The sequence below is a fragment of the Diospyros lotus genome, chromosome 15 (genome assembly GCF_014633365.1).
Source record: "Diospyros lotus cultivar Yz01 chromosome 15, ASM1463336v1, whole genome shotgun sequence".
Classification (NCBI taxonomy): Eukaryota; Viridiplantae; Streptophyta; class Magnoliopsida; order Ericales; family Ebenaceae; genus Diospyros; species Diospyros lotus.
In genome coordinates this window covers 15,554,828-15,574,856 of record NC_068352.1, presented here as the reverse complement: position 1 = coordinate 15,574,856, position 20,029 = coordinate 15,554,828, and the positions used below count along the sequence as shown (strand labels likewise).

Below are 20,029 nucleotides of genomic sequence, written 5' to 3'. Positions count from 1 at the left end.
TCCCTGCCAAATCTTGTGTTTCAAACGAAATTGCCTTGCAAATTTAAATTCGAACGCATTAGGCAGCAACAGGAAGTCTATTTCAACATAAGCAAGGCCTTGAACCAAATATGTCACAAGCTTGGAGTTTGTCTTTGCAAAGTTGATATGAGCTTTATAAGGGCTTGCCAAGATGGAAGAGCGAAACTTGAGAGTGGATGCACCTGCTCAACCCAAGGATGCTCAAGCAATTTCAAGGTTTGAGTGAAGCACATGCAAACCTTTAGATAGCAATTGCCCACCTGTTATTCAATGAGATAGATGTACTGCCAACCAATGCTGGTTTTTCACTATTTGGCAATACCAAGTTACAACTTTGGATGAAGTACCCATAAAGATCAAGTCAGATAATATGTCTTCTTGATGGTGTTACCCAAGTGTTATCAGTAAAAAGGAAGCGATGGTGACAAAGGTAGTGTTGAATATTAACCACGGCAAATACCCATTTAAGTTGATTTGGTTGAAGAAAACATTATGAAGATACCAGGTTTCAATTTGACTAACCTGTGGACTTAATGAATAATCATACAATTCTCATATTTCTTCTAGTCTAGTATTTCATGAGAGGGTAAAGTATATTTAAGTTAGTTGTCATTTTGTTCAGGAGAAGTTATTAGTTATTACAACCATAGCAAAGACACATCCAGAAATAAGAGGTCAACTTGCGGCTTTGTTTATGAGTCCGTATGAGGTGCTTGATTTGGGCTTACTTTCAACAAGTTTACATATCATGTATGTGCTCCAGCTTCAGGGAAGAGCAACAAAATTCTAGAAAGTGTATTAATGGCTTTTTGGTACATGGTGAGAAAGGGGAGAGAAAATACTTTTCAACCAATTTAATTAGATTCTCTAATTCCTCTATAGAACCACTAATATCAAAGAATTCATCAACCACTCTTGTGAGCACACCATTTTTGGCCCATGACATGCTAGCATCAGATAGTTCAGGAGAGAAAGAGCTGCTGCAGCTGAGAAGTAACAATATGCTGACTTCTGCTTGGCAAACTTTAACTTATCTAATCTGTTATCTACAACCCACCTGCTGACAGGGGAACGAGTAAAGCTTCTTGTATTACATTGGACAGTTCAGTATGCCCTACAAGTAAACCATGGAGCTAATCCCATGATGCCATAAACTTTTGCCAAGTAACTAAGAACACAAAGCCAATAAATTTATTGCGGCTATATTAGTTTATGCACCTCTTCAGAACTTCGAGTTCTTCACGATGAATTGATTGGCAAATATTAAAATCTTCCACTGCCAATTTTAGGAAATCTTCATTTCTAATATTCGTTGAGCTGCACTAAAACAAAAAACAATAACAACATCAACATCAACTGTAAGGGTCGTTAACAATCAAGAGGAAAACTAGGGGATGAAAATAAGTCTAATAGTAGAGATAAGAATGAAACAAAGAAAACTAATGTTGAGCCAAAAAAATAGGAGAAAACTATAAGAGGATTACCAATACAAAGTCTTAAGAATGCTTGAACCATCTATATTATAATGCTTTATGTTTCTTCTGTTTGCCACACGCTCTAAATTTGCATGGAAGGGATAGTGAAGGGCATCATCCACCTGGAAATGCAGAATCATACTTATTTGCAGGCTTACAAAAGAGACGGGCTTGAAAATTACCAGTATGACAAGACATCACCTCTCGGATAACATATTCATTGACTATATCTGAATTAATTCTATGGTTGTATGATTTCTCTTTCAGGAAATGAGTAGACCCCGAGAGTTCCTTCTCCAGGGTTGATTCATCTGGATGGATCATGATCTGTGAAGTCCTATATAACTCAAGCACAGCCCCAATATCCGAAATGCCATAGCGCAAAGTGTCCAGGAATATCTGTTCCTGCAACCAACTTCTCTTTTTTATTTATTTATTTATTTATTTATTTATTTTTTTTTTTTTTGGGGGGGGGGGGGGGGGGTGGTAGGAATTCCCAAAGTTAAAAAAACATAACCAAAGCCATAACTTAATTGGAACAGGATAAAGTGGCAACTGGTACAGATTATATGACTAGACCACTACCTGTACGTTTCATCCAACACACTTCTAATTTCCTGCCTAAAATTCCGGTCAATTCCCAATCTCTCAAGGTTGTCAATCATGCAAAGGCAAGCATATATATCCAGGGGGTAAACTGTTGGAACTGAAGAGATGAATTTAACTCAAATACTGAGAGTAAGCAATACATAAAGTTGACAAAGAAAAGCAGAAAATGTGTATAGAGTTACTGTTGAAATTTTAGAGACATTGGTAGCTATGAAGTTAACGAACAAAAGCTGTAGAAAGAAAAAACATGAATGTGAAAGCTATAACCGCATTATTTTTATTCACATCATCATGCCTTTAAATAAGCAATACATGTCAACTGAATAACAAGAAAATATGATTTACTATTAGATTTAAATTTAAAAATAACGAAATTATCTCAACCCACTAAATCAGTAAATAGAATCAAAGAACCAATCATAACTGACAATTTTGACTCAGCAACTTTGAATCAATATTCAACATTCCTCCTTGATTCAAAGTTGCAAACTTCAACTTTTTATGGAGCACTTCTCTCCAAATTTCTTCCAAATTGTGAAGCATTTCTCTTCACTTCTTGATGCACTTCTCATCACAATCAATACTTCCTTCAAATGTTGAAAAAAACTCAATTCAGTTTCATGGAGCACTTCTCTCCAAAAAATTCTTTTTGGTGCACTTCTAACCAACTAGAAGAGCATTTCCTCTTCAATTGCCCCTTCAACCGCCTTCACTGTATTTGCTTGTTTTTTCATGTTAAATTTACAATCCTTTTTCAAATGCCCAAATCTTTTACACTGGAAGCATTGAGGCTTCCCCTTGTGCGAACAATCTTTTTCTTCATGACCAGGCTTTTTGCAATGGTCACATTCTGGAATTTTTCCTTTCTTCTCTGACGATGAACTCTTGGCAAGATAAGCTCCCTCCACCGTCTTTTCACTTTCTTCATTTCTCATAATCCTTCTTTGCTCCTGAGCTTGCAAGGCTCCGATTAATTATGCCAATGTAATTTGGCTAATGTCCCTTGAATCTTCAAGGGAGGAGATTTTTGCCTTAAATCTCTCAGGTAGGCTTATCAAGACTTTCTCTACGATCCTGCTGTTAGGTAGCTATTTTTCGATAAGTTTAATTTTATTTACCATCGTCATTAGTTTTTCAGAGAACTCTTGGATTGTATCCTTTTCATTCATTCTAAGAATCTCAAAATTTCTTTTGAGATTCATCATTTGTATTCTCTTCGTTCTAGCATTCCCTTGATATAGCTCTTTCAATACATCCCATGGTTCCTTAGTTGTTTAACAAGCCATGATTCTTGAGAAAATTGATTCGGAGACAGCAACGTGTAATTGAGATAAAGCCTTCGACGCTTTAGCTTTTGCTTCTTCATGAGCTCTGATTTGATTGAGCGTAGGATTGTTGCTAAGCGGAGGTATCTCCCTTTCACTTTTGACCCACTGCCATAAACTTGAACCTCTCAAATGAGCTTTCATTTTGACAGCCCATACTTGATAATTTTCTCCATCAAAAGCTGGTGGTGAAAGAGATGATGTGTTGATGGAAGCCATAGAAATAAAGAAGGCATTGATGGGTTCTCTCTCACAGACCCTTTAAGATCATTGAATGCTCTGATACCATTGTTGGAATTTTAGAGACATTGGTAACTATGAAGTTAACGAACAAAAGCTGTAGAAAGAAAAAAACATAAATGTGAAGGTTGTAACCTCATTTTTTTTACTCACATCATCATGCCTTTAAATAGGTAATACATGTCAATTGAATAACAAGAAAATAAGATTACTACTGGATTTAAATTTAAAAACAACGAAATTATCTCAACCCACTAAATCAGTAAACAAAATCAAAGATCCAATCATAAGTGACAATTTTAACTCAGCAACTTTGAATCAATACTCAACAGTTACCAGCATTCTCAAACTTCTCTAGGAGCATATGCAGGTAATTGAGGCAATTAGCATTATGAAGGTGCAAGAAAGCAGTTGCTGTGGTTGATGGAGAATTAAATAGGGAGCCATTCTTCCTCTGATATTTCATGGCCATGTCCCAGTCCTGCAACTTTCCAACGCCTTCTGAAATATATGCTAAGTAGGCGCTGTCCTTCCTTCTGAGTGGCTTCTAAATGAAAACAAGTTTAAGAAAAAGCCTGGTAAGTTAAACTTATGTAAATATAGTTTGAATGGTACGATAAGCTTGATTCACTTAAGGCTTAACTTGGCTTAGTCTCAAGTGTCCAGATTTGTGATAGAAGAGCGTAAGTTTTATCACACTTCCATCACCATTGAAAAGATTATTCAAATGCAGTCATCAGACTACAAACAAACCCAGCTATAAACTGTAAACTATACATTCCTTTTGAGGCATGACATCACAATGCAATCATAGGATACCCAAAAGAAAATTAAATAAACAACACTCAACAATAAGATAATATAATACCTTTTAAGATCTAAATCTCTCCTCTCAAGCATAACATTTAAATCTTTTGATTCAAAGGGGAGGTTCAGACCTAAATCTTTAGCATACTCTAGCATTCCAGGGAATATTATGTCAAATCCAATTGGAGAGTGTTGATTCTCATCAGCAATTGAAGTGGCATTCAACTCAATAAAGTGTAGACCTGCAATAAGGATTATATTTGGTGAACCAATAGGAAGGAGAGGGAGACTGATGAACAGATAGCCAATACCTTTGTTGATTTGCTCTTCACCAGCACACCATCGCTCAAGTGCTAGGACAGATGCTAGTGTAGATGACAGAGCATCTTTAATCAGTAAGGGTTGTGATTAGGAAGGCCCCATGAACCATCACCGAGTTGATTGTTCAGTAACAATCGATACATTCCGGGAAACAAGGTGTGCCAGAGAAATTTGGAGAAGGGACCAATGCCACCCAAGCAGTGTCATAGGAAGAAACAGAAAGCTGAGCCTTATCGAATAGTTTCCGAATTCTTTCTTTAGTTTCCTCATAGCATTGCATGTAGTTTTACATGCTATCAAATAACTTGGTCTTATCTATACAACTAAAAGGAAAGAATAAAAGAAGGGGGCAGGGGAAAGAGGAAAGACAATAACATATTAGAATATAACCTTACTAGAGAAACAGTATTAGCCCCTGTTGTTACCTTGATTCCAGGGTTACAGAAACTTGTCATAGCAAGAGGGGGGGGGGGGGGGGGGGGGGGGAAGTTATCCAATAGAGAGTTGAAAAACAAAATTTAATTTTGTATGAAAAGCTTATAGCCCTCGAAGTTATCGGGAATGTAGTATGCTTTCGTTCGTGGTATGGGTTTGGATACGTGGTATGTCACCTAGGCATATATGTGGTACGTAAGGGGTAGGCTTAGTTGATGCACTATTTTGGAATGTAGTACATTTGAAAATTTTGTTCGATTCATTTTTTATATTATCAAATTCATATATTCAATAAGTTTAATATAATTTTATAATTTTTTTTTAAGTTATATAAAATTTAAAATAATATTAACTGAAAAGAAAACTACACTATATATAATATATATACATTATAAAAAATTAAAAATTTACATAAAATAAATGTTATAAAGACAAGATAAATGTCAAGACAAGATTCACCAAACTCATATTTTAATTCCTTTTCCTTTCTTGTCAGTTCTCATTGTAAGTTTCCTTTTATTCATCATTTGGGACCAGTGAACTCCATCTCATCTTAATGAATAGGGGCGGAGGCGGAGCCAGTATAGGTTCAGGCCCGACTCGATATAAAATTTGTAAATCCTCCCTCGTTCCCTCTCTGGCTCAAGCGCCCGCTACCAGCCGCGACCCACCCCCTGCCTTTCTCCCTCTCTTGCTTCGCTCGCTGCCAGCTATGGGCTACCTGCCTGCCTGTCTCTCGCTCTCACTCGCTCTGGCCTCCTTACCTCCGTCGGACGACACGGATAGTCGTTGCCTCGCTTGCCTTACTCAGTCGCTCTTGCCTCTGTTTGGCTCTGTTGCTCGCCGGCGCCGCCTCGGCCCCGCTCTCGCCGCCTCGCTAGTCGCCCCCTGGCCCTCTCACCCTCGGTCATCCCTCGCCCTCGCCAGCCGCCGGCTTTCCCCTCGGTCTCTCGCTGTGTGCCTGTCTGGCTCTCTCGACTCTCTTGCTCCGTCGCTCGCCAGCGTTGCCACCTCGGCCTCGCCCCTCCGGCCCTTCGTCACTCGCCCCTACTGGAAAAATTCCATGGCTCCGCCCCTGTAAATGAATCTCCTTTCCTTTTCTAGTTCGTTGATTGTAGCGTCCCAATCAGTTCGCGCACCGCTAAGGACCACCAGTTCGAACTAGGACGCACGAACCAATTCGTGATTCTTAAGAGAGGAGAACGAATTAGGTAACTATCCCTCCCACACTAGCATATTTGTGTTTGGACTATGAAAATAAACCCTACTTATTAACTCATTAAGGGAGACAAGAGGCCCCTGACTAGTGCAATTGATTTGATATATTTCAGTTCTACATATCCACATGGCTTTAATAGAGAACTATGACACCCTAAAATGATACTACGGAAGATAAGCCCACATTAAGTTAATTCTTCTTTGGAAACATTACATAAAATGAATTTTAATTTGAAAGCTAAAATTGATAAATTCAATTTATTTGCGTAATAACTTCTCAAAGACAAGAATCATTAGGTGCAGTGACAAAAGCTCAAAGGAAGAGTGAGAAATGAAAAAATGGATCTCAGTTACGAAGCAGCCAATTACTTTATCCAAATAATATAAAACAGTTAGTCAATTTCCTATCTCTTTTTTAAAAAATTTATTCATTATAGTTTTATTCTTTTGGTTTTATTATCCTATCCCAGTCCCACCATCCCAATGCCCAAAATTGAGAAGGATTAGAACATCATCCACATTTACGTTTTTGCTAAACTTACATTTCATATATTTGAAACAAGTTTAGGAGAACATGAATGCTTGCTAAATTTCTATTGAATGCGTGTGAGAATAAATACAAGTTACATGCTAGTTTTTCTCCTATAAACTAGGAGAAAATTTAGGTAATTTATCCCCTAGAAACTAGGCTGTGTCATCTCCTAAAACTTAGGAGATATGCCACACTTACAACAAACTTTAATATAACTCAAAAAAACTTTAGGATTATCTATCTAATTTAAATTATACTCTTGTGCTGATTCTTTCTTTATCCTCAACCTCTATCACACTCCTTTTTAACTTTGAATCCTTCTTCATTTGGATCTTCTAATCTCGTCCAACAATATTTGTTTTTATGCTACTTAATTTAAAACTTTTAGATTCTAAAGTATTCCTCCATATCTCGAGCTTAGTATTCACACCCTTTGTCTCATCTAATGTCATTTGCAAATAACATACGCACACCTCTACTTGAACATGTTTAGTGAGTTAATACATTACCATCGGAAACAAGGGCCGACTTAATGCAAACCTTGATACACTCCCATGGTTATTGGAAAAGCCTTGATATCTTGTCAGCATATTCTGACACATGTTTCTACTACATGATACATGTCTTTAATAACTTGTATATAAGCAATTCAGACTCATTTGTTCTCTAAAACTCTCCATAAGACTTCTCTAAAAACTTTGTAACAAGATTTTTATAGATCTATAAACATCATATATAAATCATTTTGGTTCTCTCTATACCTTTCCACTTGGTGTATCAACAAATATATAGCTTCCATATCGGGCATGAAACCAAAGTGGTTTTAATACCTTGATTTCTCCTCGTAATCATTGCATGTGGCTCTTTAAGTTGATTCTTCTATAATTTCCATAACTTTGGACACCTAAATAGGCACTAAAATGCTCTTCCTCCATTCTTCTGAAATCCTTTTTGATTTAAGGAGATTAAATAATTTTGTAGACCAAGAAATACCCTCTTCTCCTATGCATTTCCATACTTCTATTGTTAATTATTTAGTCCAATTGCTTTACTATTCATCTTTTTCAATGTTTCTTTTATTTCATTTGGATATATATATGTCCATAGAACATGTAGCTTTATCTTCTTCCGCACTTGTTACAAACTCTAATTAAGTTTTTTCACCAACCATTATCTTCTATTTCAAATAAGCAATCATTCTTAACTATTAAATTATGCCACTTAATTGGCTACATAATTAATTAAATCTCTTTGATGATATTAAATCACATCCATTGCTTAACCACATCATAAACAGATATCTTGTCAAATTCAAATATGAGAAAAGAAATTCTTAATAGCCTTCAAGTGCTCACAAGAAAATTCTAACACCAAATTCAACCATTGTGTAGTGCTTGAATGATCAGTTCTAACTTAATTCCCAAGTCCTTAAAAACATTTTGTCACCTCTAGCTAATGTAATGATAACTCCCACTTTAGTATATTCAAGTTAACCATTTAACTTCATAAAATGCATTCCCACCTTCAACGTGTAGCATTAGGCATTAATTATATTTTTTTTTTCACTTTTAGCTCTTATTTTTTTTATCCATAATCCTTTTTGGATTATAGGACACTTTAGGGTCACTAAGTAATTCCCCCTTGCATCTTGTTTAACAACACTTGATGAACCGCAAGCTTACACTGGAACTTATGGTGTGCATTTGATTCAACTACTTTCCAACTTGAACATGCCCTCAGGTTTGTTATAAAATTTTCTTCCACATCCCGAGTGTTAACTGGCTTCCTTGTCATCCCTTTAGTTCATTTCACTTAAATTCACTTTCATTGGTCTTTATGGCACCTATTAATTTTCTCACCATACTCCCTAGGTCCATAACGCATCCCTACGAGTACACGAGACCTCTACCTCACAAGGAATCGTAACAAGATTAGTCCTTGTGGAAAATCGAGCCCCCTTTAGGTTTTTATGGCTTTTCCCTACTTTGTTTTTTATGATTCCATTTCCTATATCAATGTTTTTGACAGTTGAGGAACTGCTCTCATTCTGAAAACTTTTAGCGTCATTAGACTCATCTCATGACTTACATGAACTGTATAGCTTCTATTTTGAATATCTCAGTCCTGGAGAATTCTCTGCAATCATTTTAGTAATTTCCCAACTGGTAACTTAGTAAGTCCATTTAAGCTTCGGCACAACACTATGCCCAGTGAGTCCTTTGGCCCTCCTAGAACATTAACGGAATTAGTCTTTGCATCCAATTTTACCATTCTCCTGGTCCCGTAGGTTTTCTTCACGATCCTTTTGGTATCTTCCTAGTTCAGCTGGTTATTTTTCATGGTCCCATTTCAGCTCCAATTTTGGAATACTATTGCAGTACTGTCAAACTCATCTTGAGTCCCTTATCATCACCTCTTTTTTTGCATGCGACTCTCTAGGGTCCAACACTCCAAGGTGATCCCTATAACTGTTTCGGTACCTTTCTCAACTTACCAAGTCATTCGGCCTATTAAGTTTGAGCTTTTTGGCCTATCAAGTCCTTACTTGGTCCTTGGGTGTTTTGAAAGCTCATGTTGTAACTCCATGTATTTGCTGTTTGGCTTATCGTTTTTTCTAAGGGTTTATAAGCCTTTCTACTTATAAGCTTGGTAAAACTTAAAAGTTAATTAACTAACTTTTAAGTTAATAATATGTTTTGATAAATGTGTTTTAAGCCGTTAGTTATATAGTCATGTATTTAATTTGAAAAAATTGATAAACTATTAGAACTTGTCAAAAAGACTAAAATGGATATATTGTTGAATAATATAAATAAAATTCATAAAATACTAATTTTTAATAAAAATAAATTATAAATTAATATTTACCTAATAAAATTGTTACCATTACATGTTGATAAATTATATACAATTATTAAAAAATATATTAATACAATACTTTATGTTTAAATTTAGGTTTAATTCATAAAAATGTTAAATTATAGATTGAGACGTTCATTAAGTAATAATTTTATTATTATAAATCGTTATAATAAATTCTAGTAAAAAATCATACTAAAGCTTGATTTATAATGAATAATGTAATGGCAGACCTCCTGGGTTTGCCGGAAACAAACCAACATGGATGACGATAGATCCCCTGGGTTTTCCAGAAACAACCAACTAGATGAACGCCACCCCTCAACCCCTGCCCGCAACTACACCACCTAGTTCTTCCTTCTCATTTTCCTCCTCTACGTCATCTATTCCTTCACCCTCATCTTTGGCACTCCCTACTGCCCTTTTCGGGCTGCCAACATCTTCTCCCAAGCCAAAACCGCCACCACCACAACTGGTAACTCCACCACATCAAATAAATATAATCAACCTCCAGCAACCCCGCAAACACCGTCTCTACTCCTGTTGTCGGCCTGGAGATATGACACTGAGCTCAAGCACATCGTCTTCTGCATTGCTTCTTTAGCAAACCTCTGGGAAAGGTGAAAAGACTACCTGAAGTTATGGTGGAGGCCGAACCAGACACGTGGGGTGATTTGGCTGGACCATGCGGTGGAGACACGGCAGGAAGAGTCCTTGCGTGCGCTGGGCTACAGGCGACGGTCGATTTGCTAGCAGGAGGAAGGAGGAGATTTAGGTAACGGCGACTGTGTGCACTGGGCTACAGGCAGTGGCTGATCTGCTGGAGGTGGCGATGATGAAAGTTGGCTATGGAAAAGGTGACGGGAGGAGATGGGAGAAGATGAGAGTGTAATGTTTTAAGGGATATGGGTTGTAAATATTTGATTTGTTTGAGGACAAATTTATCATTTATTTGGTCAATGAAATAAACTATCAAGAGCTTATTTGGAAAAGTTCTGCTGGAAAGTAGCTTATTAAAAACGTTGTTAAAACAACTTATAAGCTCGATAGCGTTCAAACTCTTGAAGTTTTAACAAATAAGTAACTAAATTAGCTTGATAGCTTATAAGCTGAAAGAAGAACTTATAAGTGGTCAAAACGGGAGTGCCAAACACCCTTGTAATATGAGTGCATTACACTAGTGTCGCTGCCACTAAAGCCTAACAATGGATCTTCTCAATCTCTTGGATGGTCTCAGTGTGGTAGGCCAAGCAAAGGGATGCCATGAAATTCTTAAATCATCTCTTGGATGGTCTCAAAGCAGAATTAACTTAATTGGGCTACCATGGGAAGTATCTCCAGAAATTAAGCTGACCCCTTTGCCGAGCAAAAAAACAAAAGGGGCAGTCTTTGCCACTGAAGTTCATTTTTCCTTTCAATATATATGTATATAAAATTTAAATTTAACATGAATTATGAACTTATAGTTTAACCCTACTAAAAAAGAAAAATTTTACTCATTAGAAAATTATGAGAAGAAATTAAAAAATTTATGCAAAAATATAACTTAATATAAAAAGTATTATACAAAGAAATAATAATATAACTATACAATCTATATAATAAGGGAGAAAGGTTTTTGAAAATGTATCAGAGATACATTTCATTTGTATGGTTGAGATATATTTCATTTGTATATTAATGGTTGAGATTAATTTTAATGTTCCCGCCCAACCCATCTATCTGTCTACCCTCTATCTCTCTCTTCTTCTTCCTGCCCAACAATCCTCTCCCTTTTGTTTCCTCTCTCAGTTTTTGCAGAGCTTACTTCGACTCTGACCATTCTCATCGTTGTTCACTCCGGCCGCGACATCACCGCGCAAGAGGGTATATTCATTACAATAATTTTTTTTGTTTTTGTTTCCATCTCTCCTTATTTCTCTCTGTTTTTGCTGATGGCTGTGTTTGGGTATATTCATTACATGCAGATACACACACACACACACATAGATATACACCCTCTTGCTCTCATCGCGATCGGTGGCCAGCGGTCGCCATCTCCCCCAAACACACACATATGCACATATATATATAGATATTTTTTGCTAATGGCCGTGTTTGGGTATATTCATTACAGAAAGATATATATATACACACAGGCACATATAGATATACACCTTCTTGCTCTCATTGCGGTCGGCGGTCGCCATCGCCCCCAAACACACATGCATATACACACACACCTGTCGTGTGTATATATATATAGACAGATGGAGGAGAGGTGGTCGGAGCGTGATTGTCAAATCTCCGTATTTCTCTCTTTCTTTCCGAGATTCAAGTCAATTGCCGATCTTTCCCATTATTTATTGCCTAAATCTTTGTCTTTTTTCTTTCAGTAATTTATATAATTTATATATACCTGTGTGTGTGTGTGTGTTCGGGTAATACAGTAATATACATACATACGTAAGATTGATGAGTTCATCAGAGGATATGTTGTTTTTGTCTTACAATCGGTTTTCACTGTTCACACACACACGGGTATATAAGAAGATGGATTTGCATTGGGTTCTAAAAATTTTGAATGTCTTTTTTGTTTGAATCTTATTGGGCAAGCAGAATTTAATCTACTTGGAAGGGTTATAATTGTTATTATTTACAGAAAAAAGAAGGGTTATAATTGTAATTATTGGGCAAGCTGAATTTAATCAAGGAATTTATGCTTCCGAAAATACAGATTTTGAAGTACGGCTTCATTCCATCCTCCTGTTATGCCTTTGCAGGATTTGGGTTTTCTTGATGCATAATTTATTTTCAGCAATTTGGTGTGTGTGTGTGTGTGTGAAAAAAGGTAAAATTAGGGCAACATCTTCTCTGCGTCATTGATTGCTTTTTGGGTTCTTGAGATTCTTCTTTTGGAACTCTGTGCTTCAGGACTTTTGGTGGGTATTTTTGAGTACATATGAAAAAGGTTATTTTTTTAGGGAAATTCTATTTGTAATCATCATTTTTGCTTTACCTAACCCACTTTTAATATCTCTAAAATATCCTCAAATCAAAACTCATATTTACCCTTCATTTAAATTGTTTTCGATTAATCATTCACCATTACTCATCAAGCGCGTGCACCCACTTCCTCACCCACCATTGCCACAACTATTTTATTCTATTATTCAAATAGCAACAATTATAGTATATCGATATAAGACAGTAGAAAATTATTAATATTTTTAAAAATTAAAATAATTTCTCAATATTATCAAATAACATGCATTTATATAATTTATTTTTAAAAATAACATAATTTATAACATCGATTACTAGTTAAATCACATAATTTACATACACTACGGATGAATTAAATCACATAATTTACATACACGACAAATAAATTAAAAAAATAAGATTAATTAAAAAATAAAAATTATCTTTCGGGAGTGCCTTCAAGCCCCGAATCCTGAGGTTCGGGGCCAGGGAAATGCCCCAAACCTTGGGGTTCTGGCAATTTGGAGCTCCCCGAATCTCTAAGTTCGAGGCATCCCTCAACCCCTAAACTCCAAAATTGTCCGAAGCCCCGAACTCCAAAGTTCGGGGATTGGGGGATGCCCCGAACCTTGGGATTCGGGCAATTTGGGGTTCCTCGAATCTCGAGATTCAGGGTATTTCCTAGCCCCCGAACCCTGTTAATTATTCGATACATCTCTCAACTCCCGAATCCCAAAATTCGGGAGGTTCATAAAACTCCGAATTTATAAATTCGGTGAAAATGAATTCTCCCGAACATTGAGATTCGGGAGAATTCAATTCTCCTAAACCTCAAGGTTCAGGAGAATATATATATATATATTTTATATTATAATATATATAATAGTTTATCTAATATAATTATGTATAATTATATATATAATTCTAATTATATATATTATATACATATAGTATATATGTATATATATAATTATAATATGTATATATATAATAATATTTTAGTTTTTTCATAAAATAAAGTTATAATATATATATAATTATAATATTACAAATACTGTGAGAATGATTTCATATTGCATAGCCATACATATATATGTTGTGTTTCTTTTTAATTTATTGATTTAATTCATTCATAGTATGTAAATTATGTTATTGAACTAGTAATTGATATTATAAATTATATTATTTTTAAATATAAATTATATAGATGCATGCTATTTGATAATATTAAAAATTTATTTTAATTTTTAAAAATATTAATAATTTTCTAATGTCTTATATCTATTTAGCTATAGTTGCTACTATTTGAATAATATAATGGATTTGCTACGCGTGGATGTATCTTTTGAGGGATGGATGTTTGGAGGGTATATTTGAAATATGGATGGTTGCAAAAAGAAATCACTCTGGTTGTAAATAGCAAAAATTAAAATTTTACTTTACACTGGTTACGAAGAGTAAAAATTATGATTGCAAATAGAATTTCCTTATTTTTTATGCAATGGGATCTGCTTTTTTATATATCAGCATACCTTATTAATTCCACTAATAATAATGAGAATAACAAAATTAACAATAGCAACAATGATATTTATAAAAAATAAAAATAAGTTTCTTAAATGAACCAAATAGCTGCCATGATTGATCTAATAATATTTATATAAAAAAAATAATTTCTTACATGAACCAAATGGCTGCCATGATGTCTAGATCATACGCCTTGATATATACACTCACATATATATATATATAAATACACTCGTGATCGGTTCGTGAGTAGCAGCTGACCCATTGCCCTCGATTGGCGGTGATGGCGAGTTCGACGAACTCCTAACCTATGTTTGAGGGCTCTTCACGCCCCTGATCGGTTATTGTCGGGGGCCTTTGAATCTCCTGACTAGCGACGGTCGAGAACTTTCTATTTTATTTTTAAATTCTTAATTTTTAAAAAATAAGTATTCTAAATATCAATACTTATTTTTTTTACAATATTTGAAATTTTTAAATAAAAAAATACCAACAATGTAAGTTTTAATTTTTTTAAATATGTATAATTTAAGAATTTGACATTTAATTTTTTTTTTTTAAATCATGAATGATTCAATTCCAAAAGAAATAAAAACCTCTTTTTTAAATTCCAAAAGAATTTGTTGTTTTTAGTGTAAAACTTTATTCAAATAATGATATTAAAGTAGAAAGCTTAATTCGAAATTTAATATTTTTATCTTAGGTGTTGAATATTTGATACTTAAAGAAATGTGAAATTGTTTAAAAAAATGTGAAATTGAGTTACTTAAAGATGCAGATATTCAAACATAATTCATTTATTAGTATTTTTTTAATTCTATTTTTATTTTATTAATTTATTTTTTATTTTATTACAATAAAATCTTTTTTAATTACAATAATATAAAAATCAAAGGGTTCTTGACCGTGCGCAGTTGGGGAACCCAAGGTTTTTTGACCCCGAATCGGGCTCTGTTGATATCAATAACACTAATTAGTGTGCAATTTAATTTTAATTTCTTTTAGATTGTAGAGTACTGACTGTTGTGCATTATTTGATATTTATTTTTTTTTATATTTGATTTGTTTGGAATTGTAGAATACAAGCTGATATGTATTGTTTAATATTTAATTTTCAATTTAATTTGTTCAGATTGTAGAGCACTTACTCATATGTTTTATTATATAGATTTAGTAACTTTTTTTCTTTTTATTATAAAACATTAACAAGTATATAATAACTTTAATTTATATTTTTTGTTTAGTGTTTACAATTTTTTTTACTTGCTCTTATATTTTGATTTGCAATATTAGTGAACATTATAAATCTTATATGTTTGTTTCTTATTTGAGTTTTGTGGAGCGTTTAATACAAGCAAAATTGTTACAAGTTCTTCACAAATTTTAACATAATAAGTATAAATTATAACTACATTTTAATCTTAATATTATTTACTCCGTGCCTTTAGGCACGGGCATACGTTAGTTATTATATATAAATAGCAAGTAATTCCTTTTTCTCTCTTCCCCAACACAAATTGCTTTCCCAAATCCTAACAAATATTTCCATTCTCCTCACATTTAATCTTCCTCTTTCCCCAATTCTCCTAAAAAATAATTTGTTTCCCTCCATAGTAAATTAATTCCAACAAAGGAAGCTAACTAGCTTGTTCAAAAGATAAAGACAGAAGTAGGGCGAGAGAGAGAGAAATACCTAAAAGAGAGGAATAACAAGGAATAGGTGGTTGATGATGGCTGTTGTTATTGCCATTGCTGCCCGGGAGAAGAAGAGACATCAGAAAACCCTAAATTTGGGTGGAAATGATGAGGAAGAGAAATAGTATTCATAGTAGGTGGTGGGTGGAAATGGAGAGGAAATGGTTTCCTATTCCATGCCACTTGACTTCACTTGCATATATGATTATGGTTAGTTATGGTGGGTGGGGGCAAAGGAATCAAAAAAACATAAAGCGAGAGAGGACCGCTACGCTTAACAACAAACAAAATTCTTATTTCAATCCTCACAGATACTAATATTAATATATATGATGAAGGGGGAAAATTTGGGTCGTTAGTGGGGCTAAACAAATTTTAGCTGTCAGATTTCTTCGACACTCGAAACCTGCCTCGTCAGTTATAAACTTGCATCTCTCCCTCTCTCCTCCCCCTCTTCTCTCTCTGTGAAAAGTGGAATCTGAAACTGCACCGGCGGTTGGTTCGTCATCGTCAAGTTATCCACGGGAGTGGTTCATCGTCGCCAGCGGCCTCTTAAGCACAAAAGAGGCCTAACCAGACAGTGTCCATGTCCGGCTGATAGGCAGAGAGAGAGGAAGAATGGTGGCTTCTTCTTCCATAGCGTGACTGATGAAGTGTTTATCTCTTCCACTTCTTCCACCGTCACCATCACCCACTGCTACAATCCCTTTTCACGAAATTGCTTCAACTCACCGCAGTAGAGGTCTCTTTCTCTCTCTCATGAATGAATAAAACTTTCAACTATCAGGGGCAGAGCCAATGTAGGCCCAGTGAGGGCCTTAGCCCGCCATTGATTTTGGCCTACACTCAGGCCTGCTAAAAAATTAAATATTGGGAGAAACCCTCATGCCCTCGCTTCCTCAATCAATCCCTCTCTCTCTTGCCCGCCACCCACCCCCTCTGTCCTTCTCTCTCTCTCTCGCACCAGTCGCACTACTCTAGCCGCTAGCTCTCCCTCATTGTCGTCGCTCCCCGGCTTCCACTTCCTGTCTCTCGCCCTCACTTGCTCCGGCCTCTCTTCGTGCTTGCGTTGGACCGGACGACTCGGACCATCGCTGAGGTCGTAACCAGGGGCAGAGCCAGGAAAATTTTTCAGTGAGGGCGCAACTTATTAAAGAAAAAAAATAATAAACAATATAATAATATAAATATTCTAAAACGACAACATTATTTATTCAATACCTTACAATAGTTCTTTGCGGTGTTTCATATTTTGATAACGTTGTATAATAACTTCATTATCAATCTTCGAAAATATCTCTTTCTCAACATAAACAACTAGGCTATCATTCATCCACTGATCTCCCATTCGATTGTGCAATCTATCCTTGACAATGTTTATTGCAGAAAATACTCTCTCGACAGTAGCAGTAGCAATCGGAAGAACTAGTGCCAAAGTTAGAAGTTTGTACACCAACGAATATATTATGTTTTTTTTCGTCATAACCAACTTCTCTGCAAGATCACCAAGGCCTTTCAATCCTTCAAACTCTTTGTTAGAGCGCATATTAAAAATAAAAGTTTCAAGTTGATCATCAAATGTTAGGAGATTTACCGATGAAAAATCTTCTGGATAAAACTCAGCAAGTTGAATAAATCCTTTCTTGTCAAAAGCAGAGAATGAATCTTTTGGAGATAAACATGCTACACAAAGAAGCAACTCGGTATTTGCCTCTGAAAAACGATCATTCAACTCTTGAAGTTGCATATCAATGACAGCATAGAATAAATTTACACGAAAATGATGCAAATATGTTATTTCTGGAGCTTGACGTTGTGGACAACCACGAGGTGCACGACGTATAAACATATCATCCATGTTTGGAACATCAATGTAGTGCACCTGACAAAAAGAATAGACTTGTTGCAAAAATGAATCCCACCCATCATCTCTGAAAGACTAAAGTCGCTGTTTGCATAGTTTCACCAATTTCATTGCATTTACAATATCTTGATCTTTTCTCTGTAATGCCTTTGATAATTCATTTGTCATCGCCAAAACAGTTCTCATCAAGTGTAGATTAAATGCAAAATCAAATGATAGTATTGACTCCAACAAATTGTATGCTTCACATTTTTGATCAAAATTTGATCCATTAACAGTAATTATTTCAAGTACATCAGTAACATCTAAGAACATGGCAAGCAAGTTGATCAAAGAATTATAATGTGAACCCCAATGCGTATCACCAGAATGCTGAAGGGCAGTTTCTTGCTTAAGTCCTATTCCACTTAAAATCTCACCATTCTCTAATGCTTTTGCAACAATATTTGCTTGTTTCTCTCGAAAATGATCACAATGTTTAGAAGATGATCTAACAATATTGACCATGTTAGTAACCAAACGAAAAAAGTTAGAAATTGGAGTATTCTTCTTTGCCACAGCTACAAGAGCTAGTTGAAGCTGGTGAGCAAAACAATAAATGTAAAAGGCGTAAGGATTCTCTTTTAAAATAAGTGATTTGAGACCACTGAACTCACCCTGCATATTATTTGTCCCATCATAACCTTGTCCTCTCAATCTAGACAAGCTCAGCCTTAAGTGAGAGAGCTGTAGTACTAGAAACATGCTCAAGACCAATGAAATATTCATTTACTTGTCCACTATTGTTCACATAACGTAAAACAATTGAAATTTGCTCATTTGTTGACACATCACGAGATTCATCAACTATAATAGAGAAAAATGAATCCCCAATGTCTTTGATAATAACATTAATCGTTTTAACAACACAAGCACTTACAATATCCTTCTGAACATCGGGTGATGTTAATTTGCAATTTAGAGGAGCTTTATTCATTGTAACTGTCTTAATCTTATCATTATGATCAATCAGAAACTGTAATAGGATTAAAAAGTTACCTGGATTCTCTGAATTCTCAGATTCATCATGACCTCGAAACGAAAGCCCCTGACTCAACAAAAGTCTAATACAATCAATTGATGCAGTAAGACGAATACGATAGTCACTTCGTACTTGTTTTGACTGCTTAAAGATGACTGAATGTGTTGTTCTTAATTCATCAAAGCCTCACACTTGATGCAAGCTTTATTGTGTGAACTATCATGATCCCCAACATGCATATTAAGCCTGTCTTTATTTTTCCAATACGAGAATCCTTCATTAACAAAAGCATCGCCTTTTTCTTATTTACCCACACTTGTTTTAAATAGATAACAATACAAGCAAAAAGAAGCATCTTTTGATACACTATACTCCAACCAACTACCAAACTCTTTAAACCAAGCAGGATTGAATCGTCTAGTTTGTGTTTGTCCAAATGGTCTATATGGAAAGTTATGATCTAGAGCCTGACACGGACCTTTTTGCATATATGCTCTCCAGACTTGATCTCGAATATTAACATCGTAATCCAAAATTGGAATCCTTAGTCCAGGATCGGTGGGAAGTTATGTAATATCAAAAGTAACACTATTTGATTTTTCCCTATCAACATTTTCTACAACCGACGAAGATTTTCGTTTAAAAAATCTATCCATGACTGTTTCAAATTCAAGATGACAAATGATAATTAGAGAATGCACAAATTTATAAATTTATCAAGTGTGCATGTGCAAATTGTAATTGATCAATATCTACATTACGTGCGTCTGTGCAATTGATCAAACAATCAAAATATCACATTACGTGCGCCTATGCAATTGATCCAACAATCAAAATATCAAATTACGTGCGCCTTTGCAATTGATCCAACAATCAAAATATCAAATTACGTGTGCCTGTGCAATTAATCCAACAATCAAAATATCAAATTACGTGTGCCTGTGCATATTACATCACAAAGGTTGAGACGTGAGATGATGAACTTAAATCAAGGTTAATTACCTGTAAGTGCATATTTCACTAGACTTAAGGCTGTATGGGATGAGTTAAACAATTTTAGACCTATCTGCACATGTGGAAAGTGTTCTTGTGGGGGTACAAAGTCACTTGCAGATC

General features: G+C 35.2%; 2 protein-coding genes across 2 annotated transcripts; both read right to left on the bottom strand.

The window, feature by feature from the left end:
• Window positions 1-262: 262 nt before the first annotated feature.
• On the bottom strand, window positions 263-5,078 carry LOC127791593 (ent-kaurene synthase 5, chloroplastic-like). Its single transcript, XM_052321577.1, is given in 12 exon segments — window positions 263-281; window positions 864-996; window positions 999-1,078; window positions 1,240-1,338; window positions 1,506-1,618; window positions 1,698-1,914; window positions 2,082-2,202; window positions 4,007-4,206; window positions 4,521-4,719; window positions 4,789-4,878; window positions 4,881-4,931; window positions 4,934-5,078. Coding segments are annotated over 12 exon segments (1,467 nt in total).
• A 12,172-nt stretch (window positions 5,079-17,250) lies between these two features.
• On the bottom strand, window positions 17,251-19,436 carry LOC127791592 (uncharacterized). The gene is made up of 4 exons (XM_052321576.1): window positions 19,392-19,436; window positions 18,665-18,979; window positions 17,995-18,471; window positions 17,251-17,910 (listed from the first exon to the last, which is right to left on the bottom strand). Exons 1-4 carry the CDS (start codon window positions 19,434-19,436, stop codon window positions 17,251-17,253), a joined length of 1,497 nt encoding a protein of 498 aa, XP_052177536.1.
• Window positions 19,437-20,029: the final 593 nt, after the last annotated feature.